The sequence below is a fragment of the Crotalus tigris genome, unplaced genomic scaffold (assembly GCF_016545835.1).
Source record: "Crotalus tigris isolate CLP2741 ecotype Arizona unplaced genomic scaffold, ASM1654583v1 scf7180000017735.2152567, whole genome shotgun sequence".
NCBI lineage: Eukaryota > Metazoa > Chordata > Lepidosauria > Squamata > Viperidae > Crotalus > Crotalus tigris.
The window spans coordinates 1,886,742-1,914,607 of NW_024096601.1; the positions used below are offsets into that span (position 1 = coordinate 1,886,742).

Consider the following 27,866-nt stretch of genomic DNA (forward strand, 5'->3'; position numbering starts at 1 on the left):
TCTGTTCTATTCTATTCTAATTCTATTCTAATTCTAATTCTATTCTATTCTATTCTATTCTATTCTATTCTATTCTATTCTATTCCATTCCATTCCATTCCATTCCATTCCATTCTATTTCCTATTTCCTATTTCTATTCTATTCTATTCTATTCTATTCTATTCTATTCTATTCTATTCTATTCTATTCTATTCTACTCTACTCTATTCCATTCCATTCCATTCTATTCTATTCCATTCCATTCCATTCCATTCCATTCTATTTCCTATTCTATTCTATTCTATTCTATTCTATTCTATTCTATTCTATTCTATTCTATTCTATTCTATTCTATTCTATTCTATTCTATTCCATTCTATTCCATTCCATTCCATTCCATTCTAGTGCAGTTTTGTTTTCCTTTCAAACTGGAGTTTGCAAATCGTAATTTCTTTTCATTCTCTCCACAGATAGTAAAAATCCTCAATTCCTACACTCCCATTGATGATTTTGAAAAAAGGATAGCTCCATCCTTCGTTCGTAAAGTCCAAGTATGATTTTTAAATGCAGTACTCTATTTTTCCCCTTCTATTTTTTGGTCCTTATTTTTAAATGCCAAACATCTTGAGATCTCTTCTATTTGGAAAGCAGCATGTCAATCAAGGATATAGATAAAAAAAAATTAAAACCTGCCATCGTGTAATAAACGGCTTTCTATAGGAGAATGTATCCTCCTAAAACGTCTTAGACCCACATGTGCATTTGTTAATTCTCTCTTTATTCTGATTTCAGGGAATGCTGAACAATAGGCAGAATTCCACACAACTGATGCTTGATACCAAATTCCTCTTTCAAGTGACATTTCCTTTTACACCTTCATCACATCCGCTGGAAATGATAGAAATACCCAGCAGTTTCAGACTTGGCTTCCTCACTAGAATATAGTTACAAGAATAATGCATTATAAATTCTGTTCTGTCCCAGCCTACGTGAGTCCTTGTTATGCTCACAAGGAGAAACCCCTCTTCCAAGAAACAGGCAGGAACCGCAAGAAAAAAACAACCTCTTTTATTCTCACAGACATGAGTCAATGTCCAAGGCAAACAAAGACAGTCCACACAAACTCGATCCTCAACACAAACGGTTGCCTTTGGCAACCAGCACCTCTCAAACCTTCCCTTTTACAATTCAGCCAAGGCGTGGCTTCCTAATGCCTTCTCCTTTGCCTTTGGAGCCGCCCCATTGCATTCCTCTGTCCTACTCGCTTCTCTTGCCTGCGCATTCGTGCATCCGGGATTTGTCCCAGCTGTTCTTCATCACTGTCTAACTGCACAACTGTGTCTCAGCCTGAGCGCGAGTAGCGGGGCCAGGCTCCTTGTCCGACTGTGAGTCTTGGAGCTCCTCAAAGCCTTCCTCTGATTCTGATGTCACTCCAGGCCCCTCCTCCTCATCTGATTCCTCAGACTCAGCTGCCGGGTCCACTGGCTAGCAAGGAATCACAACAAATTCACTCTTTCTCAAAGAGCAAACACAGACTGTTCAGAGATGCTTCCGTATCACTGTAAATCTTCTGATGACGATACCTACTTTGCAGCACTGATGACGTTACCTAGTTTGCTAATGGAATGTCTGCAAGAAAACCACCAAGCTCAGAGAGCACCAAGGACTCTCCTGTAAAGCTTTTAAAAAATGGGTATTAAGTCTGGGGAAGCAATATGGACTTCAAAAAGTAAGAAATGGAATACTGCATATTTCGTTTTCCTGCCTCAACCCTAGCAACGTTAAGGTATGTGGATTTCAGCTCCCAGAATTCTGGCTGACTGGGGGAATTCTGGGAGTTGAAGTCCACGCTTCTTAAAGTCGCTAAGTTTGAGAAACACTGCGCTAGATTCCTCCATATTATATCGAGACCGACCTAATTTTAATTTATACATTTATAAATTAAATTTAGACATTTATAAATACTTCTATAATGAAGGATTTTTTTCTATAATGAAGGACTAATAAAGAGCTTATTTTAACCTATGGCATTTGAAACGCAGCTTATAGAATTCCACCACTGTAAATAGTCAGACTAAGATAATAATTTTGTTGGATCTTTTGTGTGTGCGTGGCATGTGTATAATGACAGACGGTGCCACAGATGAGAGTATTCCACTAGATAACGTGTCAAGTCATTGCCACACAGATAAGCTAACTTCCTACTTAGCTTTTTCTAGATCATCCCAAACTGGCTCAATGTGTATTTGTTACAACTTTCATCATTCAAAAAAAAAAAAATTAAAATTAAAAAAAATCCTTTGTATATGGCAGTGGCGGCAAGACCTTTAAATGCAAAAAGTAGAAAGATACACAATTCCCACAACTCAAATCAAATCAACCTTTATTGTCAAAGTGCAACATGTGTACAATGAGATTGGCTGAGCCTCCTTTGTGCACCCCCCCCGACACAACTCACAGTGACAACAAACCCACCATCTTACTACACCATGTGAACTTATTGCACAATGTGCCGGCCCCGCAAGTCTATCATACATGGAGTTATTTCCCATTCAGGAGTCTGACAGCTCATGGGTAGAAACTGTTCTTCAGCTTGTTGCTGTGGCTGGCTATGCTTCTATATCTCCTACCCAATGGTAGGAGAGTAAAGAAGTGCTGACCAGGGTGTAGTTGTCTCTGAGGATTTTCCTCACTCTTCTAAGTGGAATTTGAAATCAATGGCAAAAGTGACTACTTTGGTAAAAGAGAAAAGTAATTCAGCTTTGTTTTACAGTGGTACCTTGGTACTTATCCATAATTAGTTCTGGGAGGTGCAGTGAGTGCCAAAAATGATGAATACCAAATAAATTTTTCCCATAAGGAATGTAGTGAGTCACAAGGCAGCTGACACCAATGAAGTCCTAACTTGTGCATTGAGTACCAAACAAACGAGTACCAGGACAAAATTTTCACATCAAAATGTATCAAGTACCAAATCTATTGAGTTTCAAAGCAGTTGAGTACCAAGGTACTCCTCTACGTGGAAACCATTTTGGGGCTTCTTGCTTGAGAAAAATAAACATGAAAATTTGATTTTAGGATTCAGTGATAAGATTTGTTATGATTCCAGAAATATTGTGTATTGTTATTCTTACTAGACATGTATACACATATACATGCATTTGTATATTTTTTTTCCTTTCTGTTTAAACCGAAGAGTAAAGGGTGTTTATGATATATAATTCCAAAGCTATTTGATTAATTTGTACACTTTCATACAATGTTTTTGTTTTAACTTAAGAGTAAGAAGTTACTTTATATTTGTGTCTGTACTGAAGAAACTCTGTTTTTTCTTGTCATTTTTTAACCTTTCTCCCCTTTTGATCTCCTCTCCCCTAATTTTTCCTTTTCTGTTGTTTTGTAATTTATCTTTTTTGGGGGGGAAATTTAATAAAAGTTCATTTAAAAAAAATAATTCTTTGAAGGCGAAAAAATAGCCGAGAGAAGGTTTCCACCCTCAGCCTCCTCTTCATACCTAAGTTACAAACTTCTTTGCATGAACTGATGGTGTGAATTGTTCCTGGTGAAACATGGACCTTAATTCAACAGGTCCCAATTTCTCTCTTGGGTTCTCAGAAATTTTTTTTTTTCAGATCTTGGAGGATTTCAGGGGAAAAGGTGCAAACACAGTACAGATCAGGGAACTTCAAACTTGGCCCTTTTATGACTTGTGGACTTCAACTCCCAGAATTCCTTAGCCAGGCACGCATGCCTGGCTGAGGAATTCTGGGAGTTGAAGTCCACAAGTCATAAAAGGGCCGAGTTTGAAGACCCCTGGTATAGATCAACAGAGATTTGCATGGGAACAGCCTCTTTCTGACTTAAAAACCACACTCACGCATGTTGGCTAGATGAGGAATGGCGAACTTCCCACATGGCCAGTGGTGAGGGCATGGCAGAGGTTCAAAATTTGAAACTTGAGGCCAAAGAAAGAAACATATTCCAGCCCTACTGAACGAGCCATTGCCTAGAATTTCCTTTTAACTGTTTCAAACCGGTCTCTGGAACTCCAACCAGCATTACAAGATCGTTCTATATATTACAGGGTTGGTAAATCCCTCTAAGCAGATTAAATCAGCCTGAAATTCTTCCACCTGCACTTTAAATAGCCCACCGATTAGCTTGTTGCATTCCTAACACTTCACGATATCGCTGTGGGCGAGAAAAGGTAAGAAATACCCTTACTGTTTTTTATTACAAATCTAAATTTATCTATTATTGTTGTTAGTTGCAAAGTCGTGTCCGACCCATCGCGACCCCATGGACAACGTTCCTCCAGGCCTTCCTGTCCTCTACCATCTTCTGGAGTCCATTTAAGCTCACGCCTACTGCTTCAGTGACTCCATCCAGCCACCTCATTCTCTGTCGTCCCCTTCTTCTATTGCCCTCAATCTTTCTCAGCATTAGGCTCTTCTCCAGTGAGTCCTTCCTTCTCATTAGGTGGCCAAAGTATTTGAGTTTCAACTTCAGGATCTGGCCTTCTAAAGAGCAGTTGGGGTTGATCTCCTCTAGGACTGACCGGTTTGATCGCCTTGCAGTCTCTATTTATAGAGTAATGCTGAAGTGTTTTTCAATAACGTCTGTTTTGTTGTTGGTTGGGCTTGGTACCTTACTTCTCCAGGCAAGCCTTCTCAAAGTGACTTAAAATAAAAACATTACGTTGCAAGAATTGTAAAAGGATTGCAAGAAGAATTGAACTTCTAAGGTCCTCTAATGCCTATAAATAAAACCGATGTTTTCCAAGTCTTGTTTTACTCACAAGGCAGGTGTATTTGTACTCAGTAAATGGCTTTAATAATGTTTAAGTTTTAATGGTGTAATGGATTTTTAAAAGTTGTATTTCTAATTGTTCTGCTGTACGCCACCTAGGGCCACATTCATGAGGTGGGCGGTTATATACATTTGATAAATAAAATAAAAATAGTGGATTCACTTTCATTTCTCCTACTATAAATTCTTTAGTCTTTCTTGGGCATCAGCAGATGGCCACTCGCCAGGCTAAATTAAAAAATGGTGCACAGAAAGAAAGAGCGAAAAAAAAGGAAAGAGAAAGGAAAAGTTATAGAGAGCTGCTTCCAATCTTCGCAGCAATTATAAGTACATTTATATTTTACCTCTAAAATTACAACATAATTTCCTTTGTACCATAGTCTGTTCTTTCTAATCATCAAATCTCTCAATCACGTTTTTTTCTTTTTTCAGCAAAAACTCTAAACTATTTCCAATCAATAATAAATTTAGTTATTGTCTCTAATCAACCACCATCCTGTTGTTTATCTTTCTCTCTCTGTCTCTCTCTTTCTAATAATAATAATAATAATAATTTACGTCTCACCATATTTTTTATGGGAGAGACACTCTTTGTCTGACTCCTCTGATGAGACCTGTCCAGTATGGTTGAACCTCTGGCATAGCTCTCATCTTCCTCAGAGTACACAAGCCCCACAACCACGTCAAGGTAGTGCCTCACTGGGGGTAAAAAGGTCCGCACTAGATATTGGAGTTCCTGGATATCTGGTGAAAAATGGGTTACAGGACTCAGGACTGTTGGCTGAGCAACCAGGGCCAGCAGCTGCAGAACTACTGGAAGAAAAGGTGTTTACCCGTCGCAGATACACAGTGATGGAAAACAAAGAAATAATGATCTGTTACTACAGATCAAGTCCAACAAGAAGAGGATATCTAAAACGAATGCACCAGTTCTGGAAAGAACAACATCCAGAATCAGAAATAACAGAACAGAGACTAGCAGATCAACGCCGATTTATAACACGAAATAAAGTATTCACAGAAACAGAATTGGACGAACTGCAAAGGTTTACCCAGGGCAAAGAAATCAAAGCCTTACCAGAAGTAATTCAGAATGTAGAGGCAAACCAGGGGGAGTTGGCAGTGAAGGAATCCAGCAGAGATATACAACTGTTCTCATTTGGAAACCAGGCACCTCTTCCTCAGGAAGAACAAAACCCTCTAACTAAAGAAATAAAAGAATTGAAACAAAGAATAACTGAGCATCTAGAACAGCACAAAAACAACAGAATAAGGCTACCTGCATTGAAGCTTGTTCCAAAGAAACAGCTAGCACAAGCATTAAAAGATGCAAATACTGCAATATCAAGTATAAGCACCAATTCACTGCAAGAAACAAACCAACTAATGTACAGCACAGCTGCAGTTATAACAGAATACCTGGGATGCAAAATCAACAAAGAAGAAAAACAAACAAACAGTGCACCAGAAAAATGGAAGGTTAGACTAGAAAATAAGATCAGCAAGTTAAGATCACATGCAAGCAAGCTAGAACAGATGAAAGAAAAGAAGCTGAAGAACAAGAAGACCAAAGAATACCTAATCAAGAAATACCACTTAGAAACAAGGAAGATCAAGGAAGCACTGGAAATAATAAAGCAACAAATAACAGCTATAGCCAGGAAAATCAGTAGATATGAAGCTCGAATTGCAAACTATAGGCAGAACCTCCAATTTCAATCCAATCAGAAACGTTTCTACCAATCCATCAATGGAGAAACTGCAAGGAATCAGTCAGTACCTGACAAGGAAGAAACAGTGCAGTTCTGGAAGCAGATATGGGATAACCCAAAGAAATACAACAAGGATGCGGCTTGGTTAAAAGAGGTGGATGCAAATAAAACAGAAGTTGAAATGAAAGAACTAGTAATAACAACAAAAATGGTAGAAAAAAGAGCAAAGAAAATCAAAAATTGGTCAGCACCAGGTGAAGATGAACTGCATGGGTTTTGGTTGAAACATCTAACTGTTATACACCCACTCATTGCCAAGCAGTTCAACAATATACTACAAGGAGGAGAAATTGAAAAGTGGCTAACAACTGGGAAAACCTACCTAATAATGAAAAATCCAGCAAAAGGGGCAACACCAGGTAACTACAGGCCAATTACCTGCTTACCAACAACTTTCAAATTACTAACTGGTGTAGTAGCTGATGCAGTGCAACAGCATCTAGTTGAAAACAATCTCTTTCCACCTGAGCAGAAAGGAAACCGCCCCAATAGCAGAGGAACAAAAGATCAACTCCTAATAGACAAAATGATCTTGGAAAACTGCAAGAGAAGGAAGACCAACCTGAATGTGGCATGGATTGACTACAAAAAGGCATTTGACTCTCTGCCACATGATTGGATAATAAAGTGCCTAGAAATAACAGGAGTCAGTAGAAACATCAGAAAATTTGTGCAAAGATCGATGGCACAATGGAAGACACAGTTGCAGATCAATGGTGAGAGGCTGGGAGAGGTTAATATCAAGAGAGGAATATTTCAAGGAGATTCATTATCACCATTACTATTTGTTATTGCACTGTTTCCTCTGTCAACAATACTGAATAACTCAGGACATGGCTATCAAACATCAAAAACATCTGCCAGACTATCCCACCTCCTTTACATGGATGATCTGAAGCTGTATGGAAAAACATCATCTGAAATAGAATCGCTGCTCAACACTGTCCGTATATATAGCCAAGATATTGTAATGGAGTTTGGCTTGGACAAATGTGCCACACTTACTATCAAACAAGGAAAAATAGTGAAAACTGAAGGAATCAAGATGCCCCACGAAAATAACATTAAGAGTCTGGATGAGGAAGAGTACTACAAATACTTGGGTATCCTTCAAGCTGACAACATCAAGCACACTGAAGTCAAGAAAAAGATTAGAGGTGAATACATCAAGAGAGTGAAGAAGATCTTAAAATCCAAACTCAATGGAGGAAATACCATAAAGGCAATCAACACCTGGGCAATCCCAGTCATTAGGTACACAGCTGGAATAGTGGACTGGACTCAAGCAGAACTAAAAACAATGGATAGGCAGACCAGAAAAATAATGACAATGAATCATGCCCTTCATCCACGCAGTGACATTGATAGACTTTATCTACCAAGGCAAATAGGTGGGCGTGGAATGCTACAAGTACATCAGATGGTTGAAGAAGAAAAAATGGCTTTGGAAGAATATCTGAAGAACAATGATGAAGATGCACTGAAATTAGTATATCAGGAAGGCTTACTAACTACTGGAGAGACCAAACTGGCCTACAAGAAAGACCAAATGAAGAACAGAATAGAGGCATGGGAAGACAAAGCACTACATGGCCAATACATGAAAAAAATAGCTGGGAAAGCAGATAATAATAAAACCTGGCAATGGCTAAGAGCAGGAAAATTGAAGAAAGAGACCGAGGGACTAATTCTGGCTGCACAAGACCAAGCCTTAAGGACAAATGCATACAAAGTCAAAATTGAGAAGACAGCAACAGACAGTAAGTGCCGCCTATGCAAAGAAGCTGAAGAAACAGTGGACCACTTGGTAAGCTGTTGCAAGAAGATTGCACAAACTGATTACAAGCAGCGGCATGACAAAGTAGCAACAATGGTGCATTGGAAGATCTGCAAAAAATATCATTTGCCTGTAAGCAAAAACTGGTGGGATCATAAAATAGAGAAAGTCATAGAAAATGATAAAATTAAACTGCTCTGGGACTTCAGAATTCAAACAGACAAGCACCTGCAACATAACACCCCAGACTTAACAATTGTCGATAAGAAAGACAAAAAAGTCTGGATAGTGGACGTGGCAGTGCCTGGAGATAGCAGAATAGAAGAGAAAGAACTGGAGAAGATAACAAAATACAAAGACCTACAAATAGAAATAGAAAGACTGTGGCAAAAGCAAGCAAGGGTAGTACCAATAGTCATAGGCTCCTTGGGTGCAATCCCAAAACAACTGGAGCACCACTTGAACACCATTGGCATTGACAAATTCGCTATTAGTCAATTGCAAAAGGCGGCCTTATTAGGAACTGCTTCCATCCTGCGACGATATCTGTAATACCATCAAACATCCACATCTGCCTATCCCAGGTCCTGGGTAAGGACTCGATAGGTAGACAAAATGCCAAATCCAGTCTGAACATCTGGCTGACTGTGCGATGATCGATAATAATAATAATAATAATAATAATAATAATAATAATAATGTTAGAAGGGACATTGGAGGTCATCTGGTCCAACCCCCTGCTCAGGCTGGAAACCCTATACCATTTCAGACAAATGGCTGTCCAGTCTCTTCTTAAAAACTTCCAGTGTTGGAGCATTCACCGTTCTGGAGGCAGGTTGTTCCACTGGTTAATTGTTCTCACTGCCAGGAAATTCCTACTTAGTTGCAGGTTGCTTCTCTCCTTGATTAGTTTCCATCCATTGATTTTTGTCCTGCCTTCAGGCGCTTTGGAGAATAGCTTGACTGCCTCTTCTTTGGGGCAGCCCCTGAGATACTGGAACATTGCTAACATGTCCCCCCTCGTCCTTCTCTTTATTAAACTAGACATACCCAATTCCAGCAGCTAGCTTGCTTTCCTTCCTTCCTTCCTTCCTTCCTTCCTTCCTATCTATCTATCTATCTATCTATCTATCTATCTATCTATCTATCTATCTATCTATCTATCTATCTATCTATCTATCTATCTATCTATCTAAAGTCACAAAGAAAGCTGTCCCTGTCACTTCCATTCTTCTCTCTTTCAGCTACCTGCAAAGATGTGTGACCAAACCTTTGCGATCAATATTTTTGGGGCATGCGACATTTGCAAGAAAGAGAAGGTTCTCCAGCAAATATACTACAAATCGGAGAAACGCAGCAGCTGTTCGTTATGCATAAAACTGGTACGTCCTACAACTATTTGAAGGCTGTTTGGTGGGAATTCACTGGATCTAGTGGGGTTCCCTTCTATTTTAGGTGCATCCAGAGATGAAAAAAAATAAATGACCCAGCTCCAGTCTATATCCAACTCCACATAGATCCTGTCCCCTCCATTAACTAGACTGCAAAAATCATCATCCCTGACTAACCAGCGAGGCATGATGTAGTTCTCCACATCTGGAGAATTGTTGCAGAGGGACCTTCTTTTTCTCTGCTATGAATCTTCTGGGAACTGAAATCGGGATACGGAGAGCAAGTTGGTTTGCAGGCTTCAGAATTCTTCCTTTCTTTGAACTTGTATAAAACTTCCTCCTTCCTTCCTTCCTTCCTTCCTTCCTTCCTTCCTTCCTTCCTTCCTTCCTTCCTCCCTCCCTCCCTCCCTCCCTCCCTCCCTCTTCCCTTCCCTTCCCTTCCCTTCCCCTTCCTTCCTTCCAGATTTCTTGAATAGCCTTTCCTGGAATTCCCCCTTGACTCTGCCAGGAGTCGCAACATAGTCCAGGAGCACCTGGTTGAAGAAAGTCCAACCCAGCCATTCCAGCCCTTCCCTCCCTAAGCTTTCGTGGGGCAGCCTTCCCCAAATAGGTCCTCCCCCCACCCTCCGTCAGATGCGGCCGGGGTTCCCCTCGAATTGGCCGGCCTGCAGGGGAAGCCTGGAAAGCTGCCCCTTCCAGCTGGTGGCACTCCATCTATCCACCTCTCCCTTTGCCCTGCCAGCAGAGTGGAGGATGGGAGTAGTACCAATGAAGGCGAACGTTTGTCGCTCAGGGTTGACATGAGGGGCCCTTGGTGCTCTCTGAGCTTGCTTACTTTTCTGGCAGAGGTTTCCTGACCCAAACTCAGTGACATCATCAGGACTAGAGTTTGTGGACAGGAGGAGGAGGAGGAGGAGGAGGAGGAGAGGAGCTGTGGGGTCCTTGATGCTCTCTGAGCTTGATTGTTTCCCTGCAAACATTTCAGGATCCAACTAGGCAATGTCATCAGCCCGAGAAGGGAGTGGGGTTTGTGGACAGGAGGAGGAGGAGGAGGGGAGCTGTGGGGTCCTTGGTGCTCTCTGAGCTTGCTTAGTTTTCTTGGAGACATTTCAGGATCCAACTAGGCAATGTCATCAGTGCTAGAAGGGAGTGGGGTTTGTGGACAGGAGGAGGAGGAGGGGAGCTTTGGGGTCCTTGGTCCTTTCTGAGCTTGGTGGTTTTCTTGCAGACGTTTCATTACCCAAACTAGGTAACGTCATCAGTGTTAGAAGGGAGTGAGGTTTGTAGACAGGACGCAGAGGAGAAGGAGAGGTGTGGGGTCTTTGGTGCTCTCTGAGCTTGCTTAGTTTTCTTGCAGACGTTTCCTGACCCAGGGCTGGGAGTTGTAGTCCTAGGGCGCATCTGGAGGGCGCAGGCGGAGAGAAGGCTGCGCGGGGCTTCCACTCTTCCTCCATTAACCGGTGGATGCCGCCGCCGCGCGCTCCCGAGAGGGCTGCCCCGGCTGGGCGGGGGCGGAGGCTCCTCCTTCTCTCCCCCGTCCTCCCCTCCCCTCCCCATCCTCCCCTCCCCATCCCCGCCTGGCTGGCTGGCTGGTTGACTGGCGCGCTCCTCTCTCTCCCCTTCTGGCCAAGATGGCAACCGAGGGGCTGCAGGAGAAGGAGAGCCTGGCCGTGCTCAAGAGCGAAGCGGAGAATCTCAAGGGCAAGCTGGAGGAGGAGCGGGCCAAGCTGCACGACGTGGAGCGTGAGTCGGGGCCGGGCCGGGCGGGCTGCGCCCCGGGCATCGCCGGAGGGAGGCAGGCAGGCAGCTGGGCGCCGCCTCTCCTGCAAGCCCGGGCGGAGGGCAGCGGGAACCGGGTCCCTCCGGGGCAGCGCCGGGCGGGGAAGGGGCGCCGCCCCGGCCATGCCCCCCTCGCGCTGGCCGGCGTAAACAACGGGCTCCGCCGGGTGGAGACGCCGGAGGGATGCCCGGCCAAGCCCCAAAGCAGCGGCGGGCCAAGGGGGCATGGGAGGGGGCTCCCATGGGTCATGGGGGGGTGAGGCAGAGAAGGGCCTCTCCCTTCCTTCCTGCTTTTTGCACCGTCTCCTGCCCTTCTCCTCCCGCCGGCCGGAGAAACGGGGCTCCGGCGCCCTAGACACGCTCCAGCCCTCCCCATTTGCAACCTGGCGCCCTCGAGATAGCCTGGAGCCCGGGGGTCCTGGAGGGGCAGCTCAAATAGGGTTGGTGAGCAGCTAACTAGGTTTGGGGGAGGCTGGGCTTGCAAGCTGCTGTTTCTTGGGGAGGGGGGGGGAGTCGCCTCGGAATCAACCCTCCAAGCACCCCTGGATTTTTTTGGGGGAGGGGGAAGAGTTTGGAGCCTTGTTGTTTTTCTGCTCTGCAGAGACCTGGATCTGCCACCCAGTAAAAGAAGAAGCTTTGAACTTAGCCGGAGTTGTTAACGGTTGCCATGAATATGCTTGCATAATTCGAGGGTGGGTGGGTGGGTGGATGGGTGGGAATGATAACCTGTTTGAATTATAATGTATTCAAAGTACACGCTGCCCAACTACAGCAATTCTGGACAACAGAAGAATCGTATCGGTTAGAAGGGACCTTGGGAGGTCTTCTAGTCCAACCCCCTGGTCAAACAGGAAACCCTCTACCAGTGGTTCTCAACTTTTTCTTCCCCACGGGGCCCCCTTTAAATACCTTTTGTGGCCATGGACCACCAAGACTTAAGATTGAAAGCACTGGACAGGATCCCTGTGATGACATCACACACACACACACCCAGGGTCCGTGGACCACAGATTGAGAACCATTTCAGACAAACGGGAGGGCAAAAATAGATGAAATTGTGTCTCACTTCCTTCTCTAAGGACTACGTGGGCTTTCATTCTATCACCACCGCAGTCCAGAGACAGGAGCTAGGTTGAGCAGAGTGGACCTCGCTAGTCATCTTCCTCGACTCATCCCCTCCAGATGTGTCCAGCACCAACTGTCCAATCCTTAGCCAGCTGTGGCTGAGTGTTGACCAACATATCTGGAGGATGTAGACCTGCAAGAGGCTGACAATTGACCTCACTAGGGTTGTTGCGGTGCGAAAAATGGGAGGAGGAGGGAGTATTATATACATTTGTAACTTTGAGATAATAAATAATAATAATAATAACAACAACAACAACAACTGGAGCACCACTTGAACACCATTGGCACTGACAAATTCGCTATTAGTCAATTGCAAAAGGCAGCCGTACTAGGAACTGCTTCCATCCTGCGACGATATCTGTAATACCATCAAACATCCACATCTGCCTATCCCAGGTCCTGGGTAAGGACTCGATAGGTAGACAAAATGCCAAATCCAGTCTGAACATCTGGCTGACTGTGCGATGATCCAAAATAATAATAAAGTTGGAAGGGACCTTGGAGGTCATCTAATCCAACCCTCTGCTCAGGCAGGAAACCCTATACCATTTCAGACAAATGGCTGTCTAGCATTTTAATTTCAACTCCCAGTGATCTCGGAATTCCTCAGTATCACTGGGAACTCTGGGAGTAGAAGTCCAGACATTCCAAAATTGCACTATTAGACTTTTTTGACAAGGATTTTACAAAAAGTCCTTGGCCCTCAGGGAGTCTGAATCGAAAATTGCCTTACTTGCTTTTCTCAGCCAATGCATTTTATTTAGCTTGACTTCCTTGGGCTGTTAAAGATTTCAGACGCATGGAGCAGTTTGAGGACTCATATCGAGTGCAGGGCATTCCAGCCAAAAGGGGAAAAAAAAAGACTTAAGAGAAGTTTATTTCTGTCCCCTTTGTTGTGTCCATTTTTCTTTCCCAGTGAAATAAATGTATTCCACTGATATTTTTTATCTTCCAAGGAACTCTGACATTTTTAGAGTCCTTGGCCTTGAACAATGGGGTCAAAACCCACCGGGTCCTCCAAGCCCTGGTGAACCTGTTTCCCAGAGTAGAAAGTACGGAATGCTTTAAAAATTCCCAAATCCTTCACCAATATTTGGCTTTCCAGCAGACGGGAATCAGCTTTGCCGGCCTGCAAGAGAGAGACCTATTTCTGTTCTTCCCAAAATATAAAGAGAAAGCTTCTGGTTGCTTTTTAAACGGCTAATCCATCAACGGGAGGATTAAAGAGGCATAAATGGGTTGCCTTGAATGATAGCCAAATAAGTCATAAGGCACCCACTCCTCAGTATTGGGTTCAGGAGTCCTGCCAAAAAAACAACCCTGCCAGCAAAGACAGAGGCCAGTTGTGGGAGTTCAAAGTCTGTTTGGCCCCTAAGTGCTCCATTTGTGCAAAAGAGGAATCTGTCCTGGAACTTGTCAAGGATGCGCTGGGAGCAAAACCAGCCTGCTTGCAAAAAAGAAAAAAGAAAAGAAATCTGAATTCAGCTTTTTTTTTTTTTTTTTTTAAACTGGCCCTCTCGTTTGGAAGCGTTTTTTGGAAAGCAGAGTGAAATTTTTCGATTGGCTTTTGAAGCGGTCTGTCAAGTGTGCTGCAGCTGCCCAAAAAGCCAGCACAGTGCTGGGCTGCATTAACAGAGGGATAGAATCAAGATCACGTGAAGTGTTGATACCACTTTACAAGGCCTTGGTAAGGCCACACTTGGAATACGGCATCCAGTTTTGGTCACCACAATGTGAAAAAGATGTTGAGACTCTACAAAGAGTGCAGAGAAGAGCAACAAAGATGATTACGGGACTGGAGACTAAAACATATGAAGAACAGCTGCTGGAATTGGGTATGGCCAGTTTAATGAAGAGAAGGACAAGGGGGGACATGATAGCAGTCTTGCAGTATCTCAGGGGCTGCCCCAAAGAAGAGGGAGTCAAGCTATTCTCCAAAGCCCCTGAAGGCAGGACGAGAAGCAACGGATGGAAACTAATCGAGGAGAGAAGCAACCTGGAACTAAGGAGAAACTTCCTGACAGTTAGAACAATTAACCAGTGGAACAACCTGCCTCCAGAAGTGGTGAATGCTCCAACACTGGAAGTTTTTAAGAAGAGACTGGACAGCCATTTGTCCAAAATGGTACTATAGGGTTTCCTGCCTGAGCAGGGGGTTGGATGAGATGACCTCCAAGGTCCCTTCCAACTTTACTGTTATTATTATTATAATTGCCTGGGTGAATGGCCGTTGCTTTTTTAACTGCACTTTTAAGAAGGTTTGATGTGGTTTTAATGGGGCTCCTTTTTTTTAAAGATGAGAGTGGATGCTTTTTAAAGAAACTTCTTCTCTTCTTAGTACAGAGGATCGCTCCTAAAAGACAGCGTTTTACCAGTCGTGAAATATTAATAAATAGGGCTGTTTTGGTTTAGGACAAGGGTCTCCAAACTTGGCGGCTTTTAAGATCTGTGGACTTCAACTTCCAGAATTATTCTCCTAAACCAGACCTGTGGACTTTAACTCCCAGAATTCCCCAGCCAGCATGGCTGGGAGTTGAAATCCACAAATCTTAACGTTGCCAAGACTGTAGACCCCTGGTTTAGGAGAATTAATGATGCAACATAAAAGGACCAGCGTATCCAGAATTCCAACGAGGTTGATTGCCCAATTTGATGAAGAGAGTTGTAGAATTTGAAAAATTGGACATGGTGGGATTTTGTTGGACCTAATAAAAGAATTCTCCTAAGGTCTGTAATAAGTAAATATAAATCTACTTTCTGAATTGCAATGGGCATAAAAGATCCCAGAAATCTTTTAAGTCCTTTCCCCTCAAATTTGCAGTATTCCTCTGCACAGTGGGACTGGTAGACCATGTCTTCTGCTTTTATAAGAGAGCAAGTCCACATACAACATGAGAAATGCGCAAAGGATCTCACAGACAATTGAAAGCATCTCCCAAAAGTTTAGTTTTAAATTAACACAAAAAAGAGAAAGAAGGAACAAAGGGAAAAACAGATGTCCACTTCATTAACAACTCTGTGGATGATTCGGAGCTACCATCGCCGTTCCTCTATCCACCCTACTTCACAGTAGGAAAGGTGAGAGAACAATCATGTGGGCCAACCTGAGCCTCTTTTAGATGAACGTGTGAATAAATAAAATTGAATAGTGCTTCTACTTCTAGAGGTTGAAAATTGCAAGGAAACAACCCTTGTGGAATTCCACATTTGCTTAGAAATAAAGCTTGTTCTTGTTCTCTGGTGCTGCGGCCAATACATGTTGAATTGATGATCAATGGTAGGCAGCTAGGTTCTTCACTCCTGGTTAGATTTCCATAATTCCCAGTCAAAGGTCATTCTGGCTAGACAGGGGTAGGCAATCTTGGCTCTTTTATGACTCGTGGACTTCAACTCCCAGAATTCTGAGCCAGCATGGCTCAGCTTGGAAACCTCTCCCTTTTCCCTCAGCTTGCGTGGCTCAGGAATTCTGGGAGTTGAAGTCCACAAGTCACAAAAGAGCCAAGGTTGCCTACCCCTGAGCTAGAGATTAAGAATCCTAAAGTCCAAACATACCTAGAAAATATCAGGTGGGGAGAAATTGTTTTTCACTTGATCCAATTACTTTTCAGTGCAGTTGTGGTTCTAAAGGTGGGAATCAAAGACCGGGTCTTTGAATAGGTGAGGTTATCCATCTTTTTTTGGTCCTTGCTCTGGATGCAAACAGGCCCACCTCATTTCCCTGGGTTCACACAGCTTCCCCAGGACTTCTGCTAATCCCCTTCTTAGCTTGGATTTCTTGCATGGGGTCCTGATTTGGTCCTGCTTCAGTGGTGGCTCTGGGCTCAATGCCGCTGTGAATTTCTCGTAGTGCACCAGGTGGCGGAGCGCGTGGAGGCTTTGGGACAGTTTGTGATGAAAACACGGAGGACCCTGAAAGGCCATGGGAACAAAGTCCTCTGTATGGATTGGTGCAAGGACAAAAGAAGAATTGTTAGCTCTTCCCAGGTAACAGGAGTTTTTATTTGTTTATATTGTCTTTTCAGCTTCTTTCGAGACTGTGGCAGCTTCAAGCTGTGTGTGCTTCTCAACAACTCCCAGCATACATCTTCAAGTTTCCAAGGTGGAGAAACACCTAGTCTAGACCAGGGGTAGGCAACCTTGGCTCTTTTATGACTCGTGGACTTCAACTCCCAGAATTCCTGAGCCAGCCACGCTGAGGGGAAAGGGAGAGGTTTCCAAGATGAGCCATGCTGGCTCAGGAATTCTGGGCCAGCATGAGGCAAACTTTGGCTCCTTCATGACTTGTGGACTTCGACTCCCAGAATTCCTGAGCCAGCATGAGGGAAACTTTGGCCCCTTCATGACTCGTGGACTTCATCTCCCAGAATTCCTGAGCCAGCTATGCTGAGGGGAAAGGGAGAAGTTTCCAAGCTGAGCCATGCTGGCTCAGGAATTCTGGGAGCTGAAGTCCACGAGTCATAAAAGAGCCAAGGTTGCCTACTCCTGGTCTAGACCAATGCTTCCTAGCCTTTTGTATCTTCTGTCTCACCCATCCTCTCTGTCAAAGAATTGACGTTCCACCAGAATAGAAACCAAGTACCCTTTTTTTTCCTAAGAAGGACATACGTATGTCTACAATCAGTTCATTATTATCTCTATTGTTCAGGGTGAATACATGCTATAGAATACGTTTTATCATGCTCTCCAGGGTTGATGCTACAGCAAGACTTCTTGTCATAAGCGCAAAAGCCGAAACAGAGGAGAATCTGGAGGTCTTGAGTCATGCTTTGTCTAGAGCCAGCAGCCTAACAAGGACCAATTGGTCTGATTGTGATGGAGGTGAAAGTCTCCCTGAGGGTTCTCCCTTTGGATGGAGAAATGCTTTGCCAGTTGAGATGTCCATCTAGATAAGCATGGTTTGCTCTGGGCTGGAACTGGATCCTGTTTCTGGCTTCATAGCTGAGTAGGAGTAGGAATAAAAAGGTTCACGGTGATTAAGAGTAGCATGGGAAGCTCCAGAGAAACCAAAGCCCACTTGATGTACACCAGAGGTCATTTATGAGTCATGGAGACATCATGGGATAACAATGCCACCTTCCTTGACTGCCACTATGATCAGATTGATTAAGGCAGAATACCTAGGCTGACTTCATGGTGATATCTCAAAAGGGTTTACTTTTGTCTAGACTTGATGTATCTTTGGAAAGTTGACACACTGTTGGTTTAATTAAGTCGTGTCTCCTCTGCCTCATAAACTCCTGTAATTATAGGCAGAAGGCGTAAGCAGAATTCATAGTGGACTCAATTGCGGTGTCACTTCAAAATAAACTCACATATTTCAGAGTGTTTTATTTTTCCTTCTTTAGGATGGGAAGGTGATTGTTTGGGATGCCTTCACCACCAATAAGGTGAGTTGCTTTACAACATTAACATGGTGTACAGTCTGAAGGATCCGTTTGATGGGGGAGACGGGAGAAAAAGCGCATCCTATTTTGTCTTTCGTTGCATTGATGCGTAAGGATGAAGACCCCAAATTTTGGCTAGGGCCTAATGATATCCACCAAATTTGTGGCTGGTATTGTGGGAATTGGCTGTGTTTTGCCCTGTGGTCTTTTCTCTAATGTCTCAGTGATTTTTCCAGATCAGAGTCCCTTGTCCAGGAGCAAAGGCTAGGTCAAATGTTGGCTTAGCAGTAGCAAAGAATGCTTTGTATTTCAGGAGCACGCGGTGACAATGCCCTGTACATGGGTGATGGCGTGTGCATATGCTCCATCTGGATGCGCCATTGCATGTGGGTAAGCAGAAGCCTCTTTAACGTAAGGTATTTGAAAACCAATGTTTTGATCGTGACAAATGATGCTATCTCTTCTCTTAAACCGATTGGTTCTCAAATGGACATTTTTTAATATTGGCTGGATTTTAATATTGGTTGTAAGAGAAATGGGTTGGCTGCATGAATATATTAATGCATATAATATTTTTATCTTGTCTCTATGGGCACTATCTGAAAACATCAAAATAACGTATATACCGTAATAGAATGGTAAAAACCCTCTTGAGTAAAATAGCCCAAATAGAAAACAGGTAGAAGAATAAACAGGAAGAGACCCATTACCATTAAGTTTCAAAAGCTTGTCTGAATACAATTATATTCACAATTACATTCAGGCAGACTTCAAAGGAGATCTTGGAAATGAATGGGCCAGATCCACCTCTGGAGATACCGTATACCAGGGCTATCACTTAGAAGATCTGTTTTCTTTTATATTTAGTTACAGTGGTACCTTGGTACTCGTTAATTGTTTTGGGAAGCACAACGAGTACTAAAAATGAGTTCCAAACTAACCATTTGACTTAACCCGTGACCCTTTGTTTCGGCCAGAAAGGGTAGCGAGCAATGAGGCAGCCAAAACCGACAACTTCTAGCTTGCATGTCGAGTACCAAACAAACAACGAGTTCTGGGACAAAATGTTCGCGTCAAAATGCATTGAGTCCCTAATTTGATGACTTTCAGAGCATCAAGTACCAAGGTACCACGGTATTTAGAAGTCACCTTTCCAGCAGTTGACCCTCAAGAGAACTTTCAGCAAATGTAATGCAATGATTCCAGTTAATTAAACAATATTTACAAACAGAGTAGAGGGCTTCTAGAACAGGAATTCTGGGAGTTGAAGTCCACAAGTCTTAAATTTGCCAAGATTGAGGACCCCTGCTCTAGAAGGACCTCCCATGATGTGTCTTCTGAAGACTCCTGGGGAAATGAGATAATGGAGGAGATGACTCTCCATATCTTACATCTCAGGTTGTTCAGGAATTTGAAGTTCCAATCTCTCAACTTTCAATTTAGTCCAGAATAAATTGATAATCCAGGAACTTTGAGGGCTTCAAGGTTGCAGGTCCCATATAACTAGCATGGTTCAGATACACCAGCAAGTTTAAATAGGTCGGTTTTATTACCCAGCCTGAAAAGGGGTGGTCCAGCTGATTATTCAAAATACTGAGCTATATTTTGGAAAAGACTCTCTTGTGCAGTGGAGGGGGGGACTAGGACACTTGCGACCCTGGGCAACTTTCTCAAAGAGATCCTGGGCAGAACACTCTGGTGATGTTTTCAAAAAAGAATTTCCTTCTCTTTTTTTTAATCCTGTTTTTAATCTAGTGGTCTGGATAACAAATGCTCTGTATATCCCCTGACCTTTGAAAAAAACGAGAACATGGCCGCTAAGAAGAAATCTGTCGCTATGCATACTAACTACTTGTCAGCTTGCAGCTTCACTAATTCTGATATGCAGGCAAGTACATCCAACCTGCAGTTTTTTGTCACTTTAAATTGGAAAAAAAAGGTTTTGTAGTTTAGAGTGAGCGTGGTTTTCCTCAATCCCTGTAAAGACACTCGTTTGTTTCCTTTGGGGTAGGGATGGCTAAAATATTCTTTATGCTTCATAGAGAAAAATCAGAGTGGCCCCTTTCTCGTCCCACAGAACTGAAGTCCAACTAATAAGCGCACCTATTAGGCAGCATACTAAAAAGCAGAGACGTCACCCTGCCAACGAAAGTGCATATAGTCCAGGCCATGGTTTTCCCAGTTGCAATGCATGGCTGTGAAAGTTGGACCATAAGAAAGGCTGAGTGCCAAAGAATGGAGGCCTTTGAACTCTGGTGCTGGAGAAGACTCCTGCGAGTCCCCTGGACTGCAAGGCGATCAAACTGGTCAGTCCTAGAAGAGATCAACCCCGACTGCTCCTTAGAAGGCCAGATCCTGAAGTTGAAACTCAAGTACTTTGGCCACCTAATGAGAAGGAAGGACTCAATAGAGAAGGGCCTAATGCAGGAAAAGATCGAGGGCAGTAGAAGAAGGGGACAACAGAGAATGAGGTGGCTGGAGGGAGTCACTGAAGCAGTAAGCATGAACTTAAATGCACTCCAGAAGATGGTAGAGGACAGGAAGGCCTGGAGGAACATTGTCCATGGGGTCGTGATGGGTCGGACACGACTTTGCAGCTAACAACAACATCCTTCCCCCCGCAATAAAAAAATATGGAAATGCAAATTGCAAACTTTGGAAATTCCCCCACTCAATTTGTGGATAGAAAAGTTGGCTGATGGGTTCTCCATAGTTCTTCAGGAAGAGATGTTCTCCAGCAATTTCTCAAGGCAGAATGTTGGAGGTCATTCTCCTACTGGCGAACCCCAGTGAGAAATGTCTGTGGAGATTCTCGGTCATCCAAGTCATGGTTGTCCCAAGGGTGCTTTTGCAAGAGGCAACTGGACTTTGTTTTTGTTTGAAGACGTCTTGCTTCTCATCAGAGGAGCTTCTTCAGTTCTGGACTGAATTCCAGTTGCCTCTTGGAAAAGCACTTTTGAGACGGCCCAGTGAGAAGATCCTCATATTTGTCTTCTCTTGGGACTGAATGAAACCAGGGAAGGCAACGGACCAAGGAAAAAACGATGACAGAAGGACGTTCATATAACCTCCTCCCTCGTTTTCTTGCTAAATTCAGTGATGCTCCACTTAACATTCTCTTTTTCTCAGAAAGACATGCCCAAGGTGCTTTTGGTGCAAAATTGAGCACAGTGTTAGATTTCTTTCAGTGCGCTAGCGAAATATCAGCTTGAGCAGAGTCTATTCTGGGATGTGAGAGGCTTCAGAGGAAATTGCTATTTCCCACTCCGCTGTTTCCAGGAATAAGCCCAAGATGACGGTGCAAGTCTATTGCCATGGAAACCGGTATCACCCATCTACCTGGGGTGCTCTTGGTATATCAAACTGTAGCCTTGAGAGAGAGGCGGCTGGTGGAAGAATTAAAACAAATGCAATGCAGCATCAGGACACTGTAAATAGCATGAATCCCAACCTTACTTTTGGAGGTGTTTTAGGAAGTGGCCTGTAAGCAACGAGGACTCCCTCGTTGGATAAAAGGGCCTCCATTTTTCTAGACGTTGGCCTCTTCAGCAGCAAAATTCCTATATAATGGATGGAATTTGCTCTGATTTGCTACTCCCATTTCAAACAGGAATTGTATCCCATTGCTTCTTAATCAATTGCCAGCATGCAGCCCTTTGCCCCATTACGGCAGATAAAGCTCTTACATATCTGAGTTTCATTTAATCCCAGTGTTGACTGCACAGACGGGGGAACAAAAGACCAAAACACTCTTGTATTTTGTTAACACTGATACAGGTTGCTCTCCGAATTTATGAAGACCTAACCCTTGGTAGGTTTGCCCCCCCCCCCACTCCCTACAGGATTTTCTGATGTATTTTGCCAGGAAATGTAGATAGGGCGGGCTGAAAAAGTCAGCATCGTCCTAAGCATACCGATGCGCTCCAAATCCATTGGCGTTGTCCATTTTTCTCTCTGAATTCATGGAGACCTAACTCTAACCCTAAATGGGGGTTTGTTGCCCAATGGGATTTTCCCATGTATTTTACCAGGAAATGTAGATAGGATACCCTCCTGAGCATACCTGATGGGTTACAGATCCGTTTTGCTCTCTGAGTTCATGGAGACCTGATTCTTCTTTTGAAGGATAATGGAGCTTAAATGGACTCCAGAAGATGGTAGAGGACAGGAAGGCCTGGAGGAACGTTGTTCATGGGGTCGCGATGGGTCGGACACGACTTCGCAACTAACAACAACAACCCTCTCTTAACTCCACTCCCAGGCTCTGCCTTTTATTCCTCTACAGTTGAAGACTAAAGATTTAGTAAATCAATTAATTTAGGACAGTGGTTCTCAGCCTGTGGGTCGGGACCCCATTTGGGGTCGAACGACCATTTCACGGGGGTCACCAAACAACACAGTCCGCCATTTTTTTCCCCCTTTTCCTTAGCTGTGCTACTCCCTTTTATTCTATTGGCTTTTGAAAGCCAATAGAATAGACTCTCTTGAATAGAGTCTAATTCTATTGGCTTTCAAAAGCCAATAGGAATTGTCCAGGCTGTCTCTGCCCTGCTGAGCCCGCCAAAAGTCCCATTCTGCAAACGGTGCTGCACCAGTTGAGTAGTCCTCGACTTACGACCGGTTGAGTAGTCCTCGACTTACAACCGGTTAGGGGTCGCGGCATTAAAGTTGAGAGCCACCGATTTAGGAGATTTACAGTCCTTTCATATGAATCAAAAGACTGTGTGATGGGGTTTGGTGAATCAAGAAGCCAAGGGAATTCGTGATTTGATGCAAGTTACTTGAATGGCCTCTGTTTTTTTTTTCCTTCTCCCCTCCCCCACCCCCCAAAGATCTTGACTGCAAGCGGTGATGGCACCTGTGCCCTCTGGGACGTTGAAAGTGGGCAGCTTCTACAGAGTTTCCACGGACATGGGGCAGATGTCTTGTGCCTGGATCTTGCTCCTTCAGAAACAGGGAACACGTTTGTGTCGGGGGTAAAGTAGGCTTATTTTTTTATGCAGGCTGGGGATCGAAGGGGTCTAGGTTTCACTTAGTGACCACTTTGCTTAACAACTAAGTTCCTGATCCCAATTGTGGTTGCTAAACGAGGAGTCTCCTTACCGATGCCCTTAAAGGCTCGTGAACTGGGCGAGAGCATGAAGCAGATGTTAAGATGCTGTACAAAAAATATTTCCAACAAATAACATCTTTCGGCTGTTGTGCATTTTGTCATCTCAATTTTTTCCTCCTTGGGAATGGCAGCAGAGCGTCTTATTATATGTGCTTTGTTGTTGTTGTTTGTTTAGGGATGTGATAAAAAAGCAATGATCTGGGACATGCGGACCGGGCAGTGCATTCAGTCCTTTGAAACCCATGAGTCGGATATTAATGGTGTCAGGTGACAATCCTATGTTGAAAGGGTGTCTTGGGGCCTATTGACAAGAAAGGCTTTGTGGGTGGAAGGCAGTAGAGGGAGAGGGTGATGGGTTGGGCCTCTTGTGGCATCTGTTGGTCGCTCTACCATCCTCTGGACCCAATATGAAGAACTGTTGGGAAACGCCCAGCCAGGCAAAGAGGAGGGATCAAGCGGGGAAGTAGCCTTGAGTCATTGCACAGTCACAAGGGACATAGGGCTGACCTCTTTTAAGTCCCATAATGGTTTGTTCCCAAGAGAAGGCAAGCAGGCTGGGGAGATTCCTGTACTATGGATAGAACACAATAAAGTAGTCAACTTGAAGCTTTCACCTGGGGATCTGGTTGCTAGCTCCTGACAAGGACTGATCCAAATGATCTCGGTTTGCCGAATGGTGGTGAAAATCTGGATGTGAATCAATACAAGAATCTCCCTTACCCAAACCATGTGGCCAGGGCCTGGTGAGATCAAGGGAAAGTCCAAGGGCTCAGTTGTGTTTTGCAAGGATTCCCGAATATTGCTTCAAAAGTGTGCTGACCTCTTTTTCTTCCTCTTTATGAAGATACTACCCAAGTGGAGACGCTTTTGCCTCTGGCTCAGATGATGCCACGGTATGTAGCATTATTTAATTTTGAGAGACACATGCCTTTCCCATGAATGAAGGCTGGACCTAGATAGAGCCCCAGTGGCTTGTTGGGTGAAGCTTGTGAGTGACTGATTAAGTGCCATGAAGTGACTATCAACTCTTAGATACCATGTGTAAGACCATTTGTTGTCCCTTCAATGTGGGTTGAGAAGAGATGTTTGGTGATGTTCAGAGAAATAACTGGTGGTTTGTCTGGGATGTTTGGTCGACTGGAATCCACACACATCCCGATGAAAGATCTAAAAGATCTCAAGAGTCGGGAGGGCACAGATGGGTTCCTATCAAACCACACATTCTCATTAGCTGTGTATTACCCATCATTGCCAGTAGAGAAGAGAAGAACTAGTAGCCAGTCCTGTAAATAGCGTTAAGACTCCCAATTCCTATCAACCTCAACTAAGCCAGCCAGTAGTTGGGAAAGATGAGAGTGCAAATTCCAGATCCTTTGAAGGACTTGAGATCTCATGTCTCTGCCTGACACCCAGTTCTTAGGTCAATGAATGTTCTTCTAAAAGTTTCTCATTAGCAGTCCATGGATCTATAAGATCTAGACCTAAGGAAGGACAGTCTTTGACTTGCAGATGTTGCTCTTACAACTTCCAGCATCCCCTTCTTACACTGGCTAAGACTTCTGGGAATTTAGTTCAAGATACAATGCATATTGTTATTTTCTTGGCCAGCTTACTTAAGGCATACCAAATGTCTCTATCTCTGTCCTTGTTGAACTCAACCAGGAACACCTGAGTTTAAGATTGCTTCTTAGCCGTGAAATTTCTCCAGATCTTTTTATCCTCACTGCTCTTGCAGGGTTAACAAGGAGTAATCCATGCATATTTTGCCCTGGACTCCTGGAGGAAGCGAGACAAATCAATAAGCCAAAGAAATGGAATTTATGTGGGAGGAAAAAAAATTACAGTGAGGTAGAAGAAGGATGGAATGTTATTGGAAGCTCATTTTGAATGTTATTTATTGGTTTGTTTCGGACATCCCGCCCCCATCTTTCCATGCCAAAAGATTATTCCAAGGTGGCGTAAAAATGCTGTTGCAAACAAAAATAAGCTAAAATAATAATCTCCCAAAGCAGCCAAGAAATCTTTAGTGAATGTGACTGAGGCAGTTGAATAGGGAAAAGGGGCTTTTGAAATAAATGAATAGGGAAAAGGGGCTTTTGAAATAAATGCTTTCTAAAAGGAGATGTATTTTCTTGGGAAGCCACGTCATAATTTACCTGGTCAACCAAAAAGGTCAAGATGAGCTTTGATAAGGCAATCCATTAGTTGAGGTACCAAATTCTAGGTTTTCACAGCCAAGAATGTGCTTCCAATTTCTCTTGGGCAACTTCCAGATGTGTGGCCTTCCGTTCCCAGAATTCCTTGGGCAGCATAGCCATACATGAGAATTCTGGAGGTTGAGATCCCAACAGCTTGAAGAAAGACAGCTGAGGGAAGGTGATCCTGGAATGATCAAAGAAGCTCATGGAATCCATGGGAGTTGAAACACAGTACATCTGGGCAACATTAAAGTAATTTATCGGTGAACAGGGCACAGTATTCAGGTTTATGTAGGTTTGCTGGCATAGCTAAGATGAGCGGCGTGTTGGCTTAGTGGCGAAGACGGTCACTTCCTACTCAGAAGGTTGAGAGTTCAGTCCTAGATAGCGGCAGATGTTTTTCTCCTAGGGTACAAAGAAAATATTTCCTGTTGCATACTCCACGTGGTGTCAGGAAGAGCCTCAGGCCAGTAAGCGCTCAGCTCCATCCAGTTGCCTTGAATTTACCCCTAATTATGGCATTACAGGGCCGTACAGGAGTTTTACTGGCATGGCCAAAATCTTGTGTACGATCATATCATATTTAAAAATGCTCTAGATAATGAGTTTTCTTTTTTTCTTCCCTTCTTCTTGAGTGCCGTTTATATGACCTCCGAGCGGACAGAGAGGTGGCTATTTATTCCAAAGAAAGCATCATCTTTGGGGCGTCCAATGTGGATTTTTCTCTTAGCGGTGAGATGTGAATCCTGATGTATTTTCTTTGCTCACGGAACTAACCAGGGGAAGAATTAAGGGTGGTCTTCCTCCAGTTTAGTTTGGCATAGATAACAGCAAAGCAGTTCCATTCGGAGAAGTTAAACCTTTCCAGACCTTAAGACTTAAAACAGTTGCTCCTGGAGTTTGTCCTTCAACCCTAGGTGTGTTTTGGCTTTCTCAGTTAGGAAAAAACGTACGTGAAGTTAACTAAAGGTGTAGCATTTTCTTGATTTGAATTTTAATTGCTCAAGGTGGAATGTCCAGTGAACTCACTCAGACAGGTGAGTGGGAAGATGTTTATTACACTGAGGTAAAAATCACAAAGTCATAAGATGGAAAAGTTGAGCTGAGAATTATATCTTTGTTGTGCTGGCTGAAGATCAATTTTTCCTTTAGAATTTTCACTGGTTTTCTTCTACTTATGAATCTGTTTGGAAACTTTGATTGATTGATTGATTGTGTCACCGGCATAATGCTGTGATTCAGAATAACAGCATAACAGAGTTGGAAGAGACCTTGGAGGTCATCTAGTCCAACCCCCTGCTCAGGAAGGAAACCCTATACCAGTGATGGCGAACCTTTTAGAGACTGAGTGCCCAAACTGCAACCCAAAACCCACTTATGCATCGTCGAGTGCCGGGCAGGTGTGGCCCATTGGGTGGGTATGGCTGCGGTGGTACGGCCGACTGGGTGGGATTAAAAAATTTAGTCAATCAGTTCCAACTTTGCAAGATCTTTTTTCTTCTGCGAGAAGTTGAAATTGACTGATTGACTTTTTTTTTTTTGCACATGGCAGCGGAGGCCTAAAGTAAAAAGGTTTTATAAAACTCAGCTGAAGGCCAGGACTGGGGCAACGGCGCCTGTGCCCACAGAGAGGGCTCTGAGTGCCGCCTCTGGCACCCGTGCCATAGGTTCGCCACCACTGCCCTATACCATTTCAGACAAATGGCTGTTCAGTCTCTTCTTAAAAACCTCCAGTGTTGGAGCATCCACAACTTCTGAAGGCAAGCTGTTCCACTGGTTAATTGTTCTAGCTGTCAGGAAATTTCTCCTTAGTTCTAGGTTGCTTCTCTCCTAGATTACTTTCATCCATTGCTTCTTGTCCTGCCTTCAGTTGTTTTGGAGAATAGGATGTCCCCCCCCCTTCTTCTTTGTGGCAGCCCCCCCAGATATTGGAACATTGCATATTGGAACCTGACCTGACCAGCAGGATTTTGTCCACAGGACGCTTATTATTTGCGGGCTACAACGACTACACCATAAATGTTTGGGATGTTCTGAAAGGATCGCGCGTCGCCATTTTGTTCGGTCACGAGAACCGCGTTAGCACTTTGAGGGTTTCGCCCGACGGGACTGCGTTTTGTTCTGGATCGTGGGATCACACTCTGAGGGTAAGGATGTTGTCTTCAATGGTTCCTTTTTTTCTTTAAATCCAAAGGAGAATCCCAGGAACGAAGCTAACCATTGTTTGATGTTTTTCTCCACAGATCTGGGCTTAAATAGCAGGGCGGTTTCCCAACATGTATTCATATAGGCATCATAGGATCACCCCACGGAACATCAATTTAATGGGGGGGGGAGAGGGTGAAATCTACCGCAAAGACTCTATCACAACCTTAAAGGGATGGTGAAAAGTTGGAAGAAGACACCTTGTTAGGCTTAATTGCACAGCTGCCCAACTGAAAGTTACTTCTAGATCAGTGTTTCTCAACCTTGACAATTTTAAGGCATGTGGACTTCAACTCCCAGAATTCCACAGCCAGCATTGCTGGCTGTGGA

General features: G+C 43.7%; 2 protein-coding genes across 4 annotated transcripts in view; both read left to right on the forward strand.

The window, feature by feature from the left end:
* MYO5C (myosin VC) overlaps positions 1-1,293 on the forward strand; it is a 43,222-nt gene extending 41,929 nt beyond the window's left edge. Inside the window, exons 40-41 of one of the 2 annotated variants that reach the window (XM_039339595.1) lie at positions 451-531; positions 773-1,293. In XM_039339595.1, coding sequence (XP_039195529.1) covers positions 451-531; positions 773-925 — 234 coding nt within the window. In that variant the 3' untranslated portion in view covers positions 926-1,293. The remainder of the gene's footprint in view (positions 1-450; positions 532-772) is intronic. The other variant, XM_039339596.1, reaches the window with a different exon arrangement.
* Positions 1,294-1,340: 47 nt separating this feature from the next.
* On the forward strand, positions 1,341-27,866 carry GNB5 (G protein subunit beta 5). Of its 2 annotated transcripts, XM_039339597.1 has the most exons (13): positions 1,341-4,187; positions 9,583-9,720; positions 11,361-11,472; positions 16,484-16,620; positions 17,982-18,023; positions 18,334-18,410; positions 19,776-19,908; positions 22,853-22,996; positions 23,309-23,400; positions 23,978-24,026; positions 25,967-26,063; positions 27,312-27,478; positions 27,575-27,866. In XM_039339597.1, the coding sequence occupies exons 2-13, from the start codon at positions 9,595-9,597 to the stop codon at positions 27,584-27,586; spliced, it is 1,188 nt and encodes a 395-aa protein (XP_039195531.1). In that variant the 5' UTR covers positions 1,341-4,187; positions 9,583-9,594; the 3' UTR covers positions 27,587-27,866. The 2 variants fall into 2 exon arrangements, with proteins under 2 accessions (XP_039195531.1, XP_039195532.1); XM_039339598.1 differs by lacking the exons at positions 1,341-4,187; positions 9,583-9,720; positions 11,361-11,472 and adding an exon at positions 14,734-15,714 and having other exon boundaries at positions 27,575-27,864.

Bases quoted from the DNA above. Each gene is read 5' to 3' on its own strand.
- GNB5 (XM_039339597.1), top strand. From the start codon at position 9,595: ATGTGTGACCAAACCTTTGCGATCAATATTTTTGGGGCATGCGACATT. The intron at 18,411-19,775 runs GTAAGCAGAAGC...TTTTTAATCTAG, and splicing joins GGATGCGCCATTGCATGTGG to TGGTCTGGATAACAAATGCT. The intron at 22,997-23,308 runs GTAAAGTAGGCT...TTGTTTGTTTAG, and splicing joins GGAACACGTTTGTGTCGGGG to GGATGTGATAAAAAAGCAAT.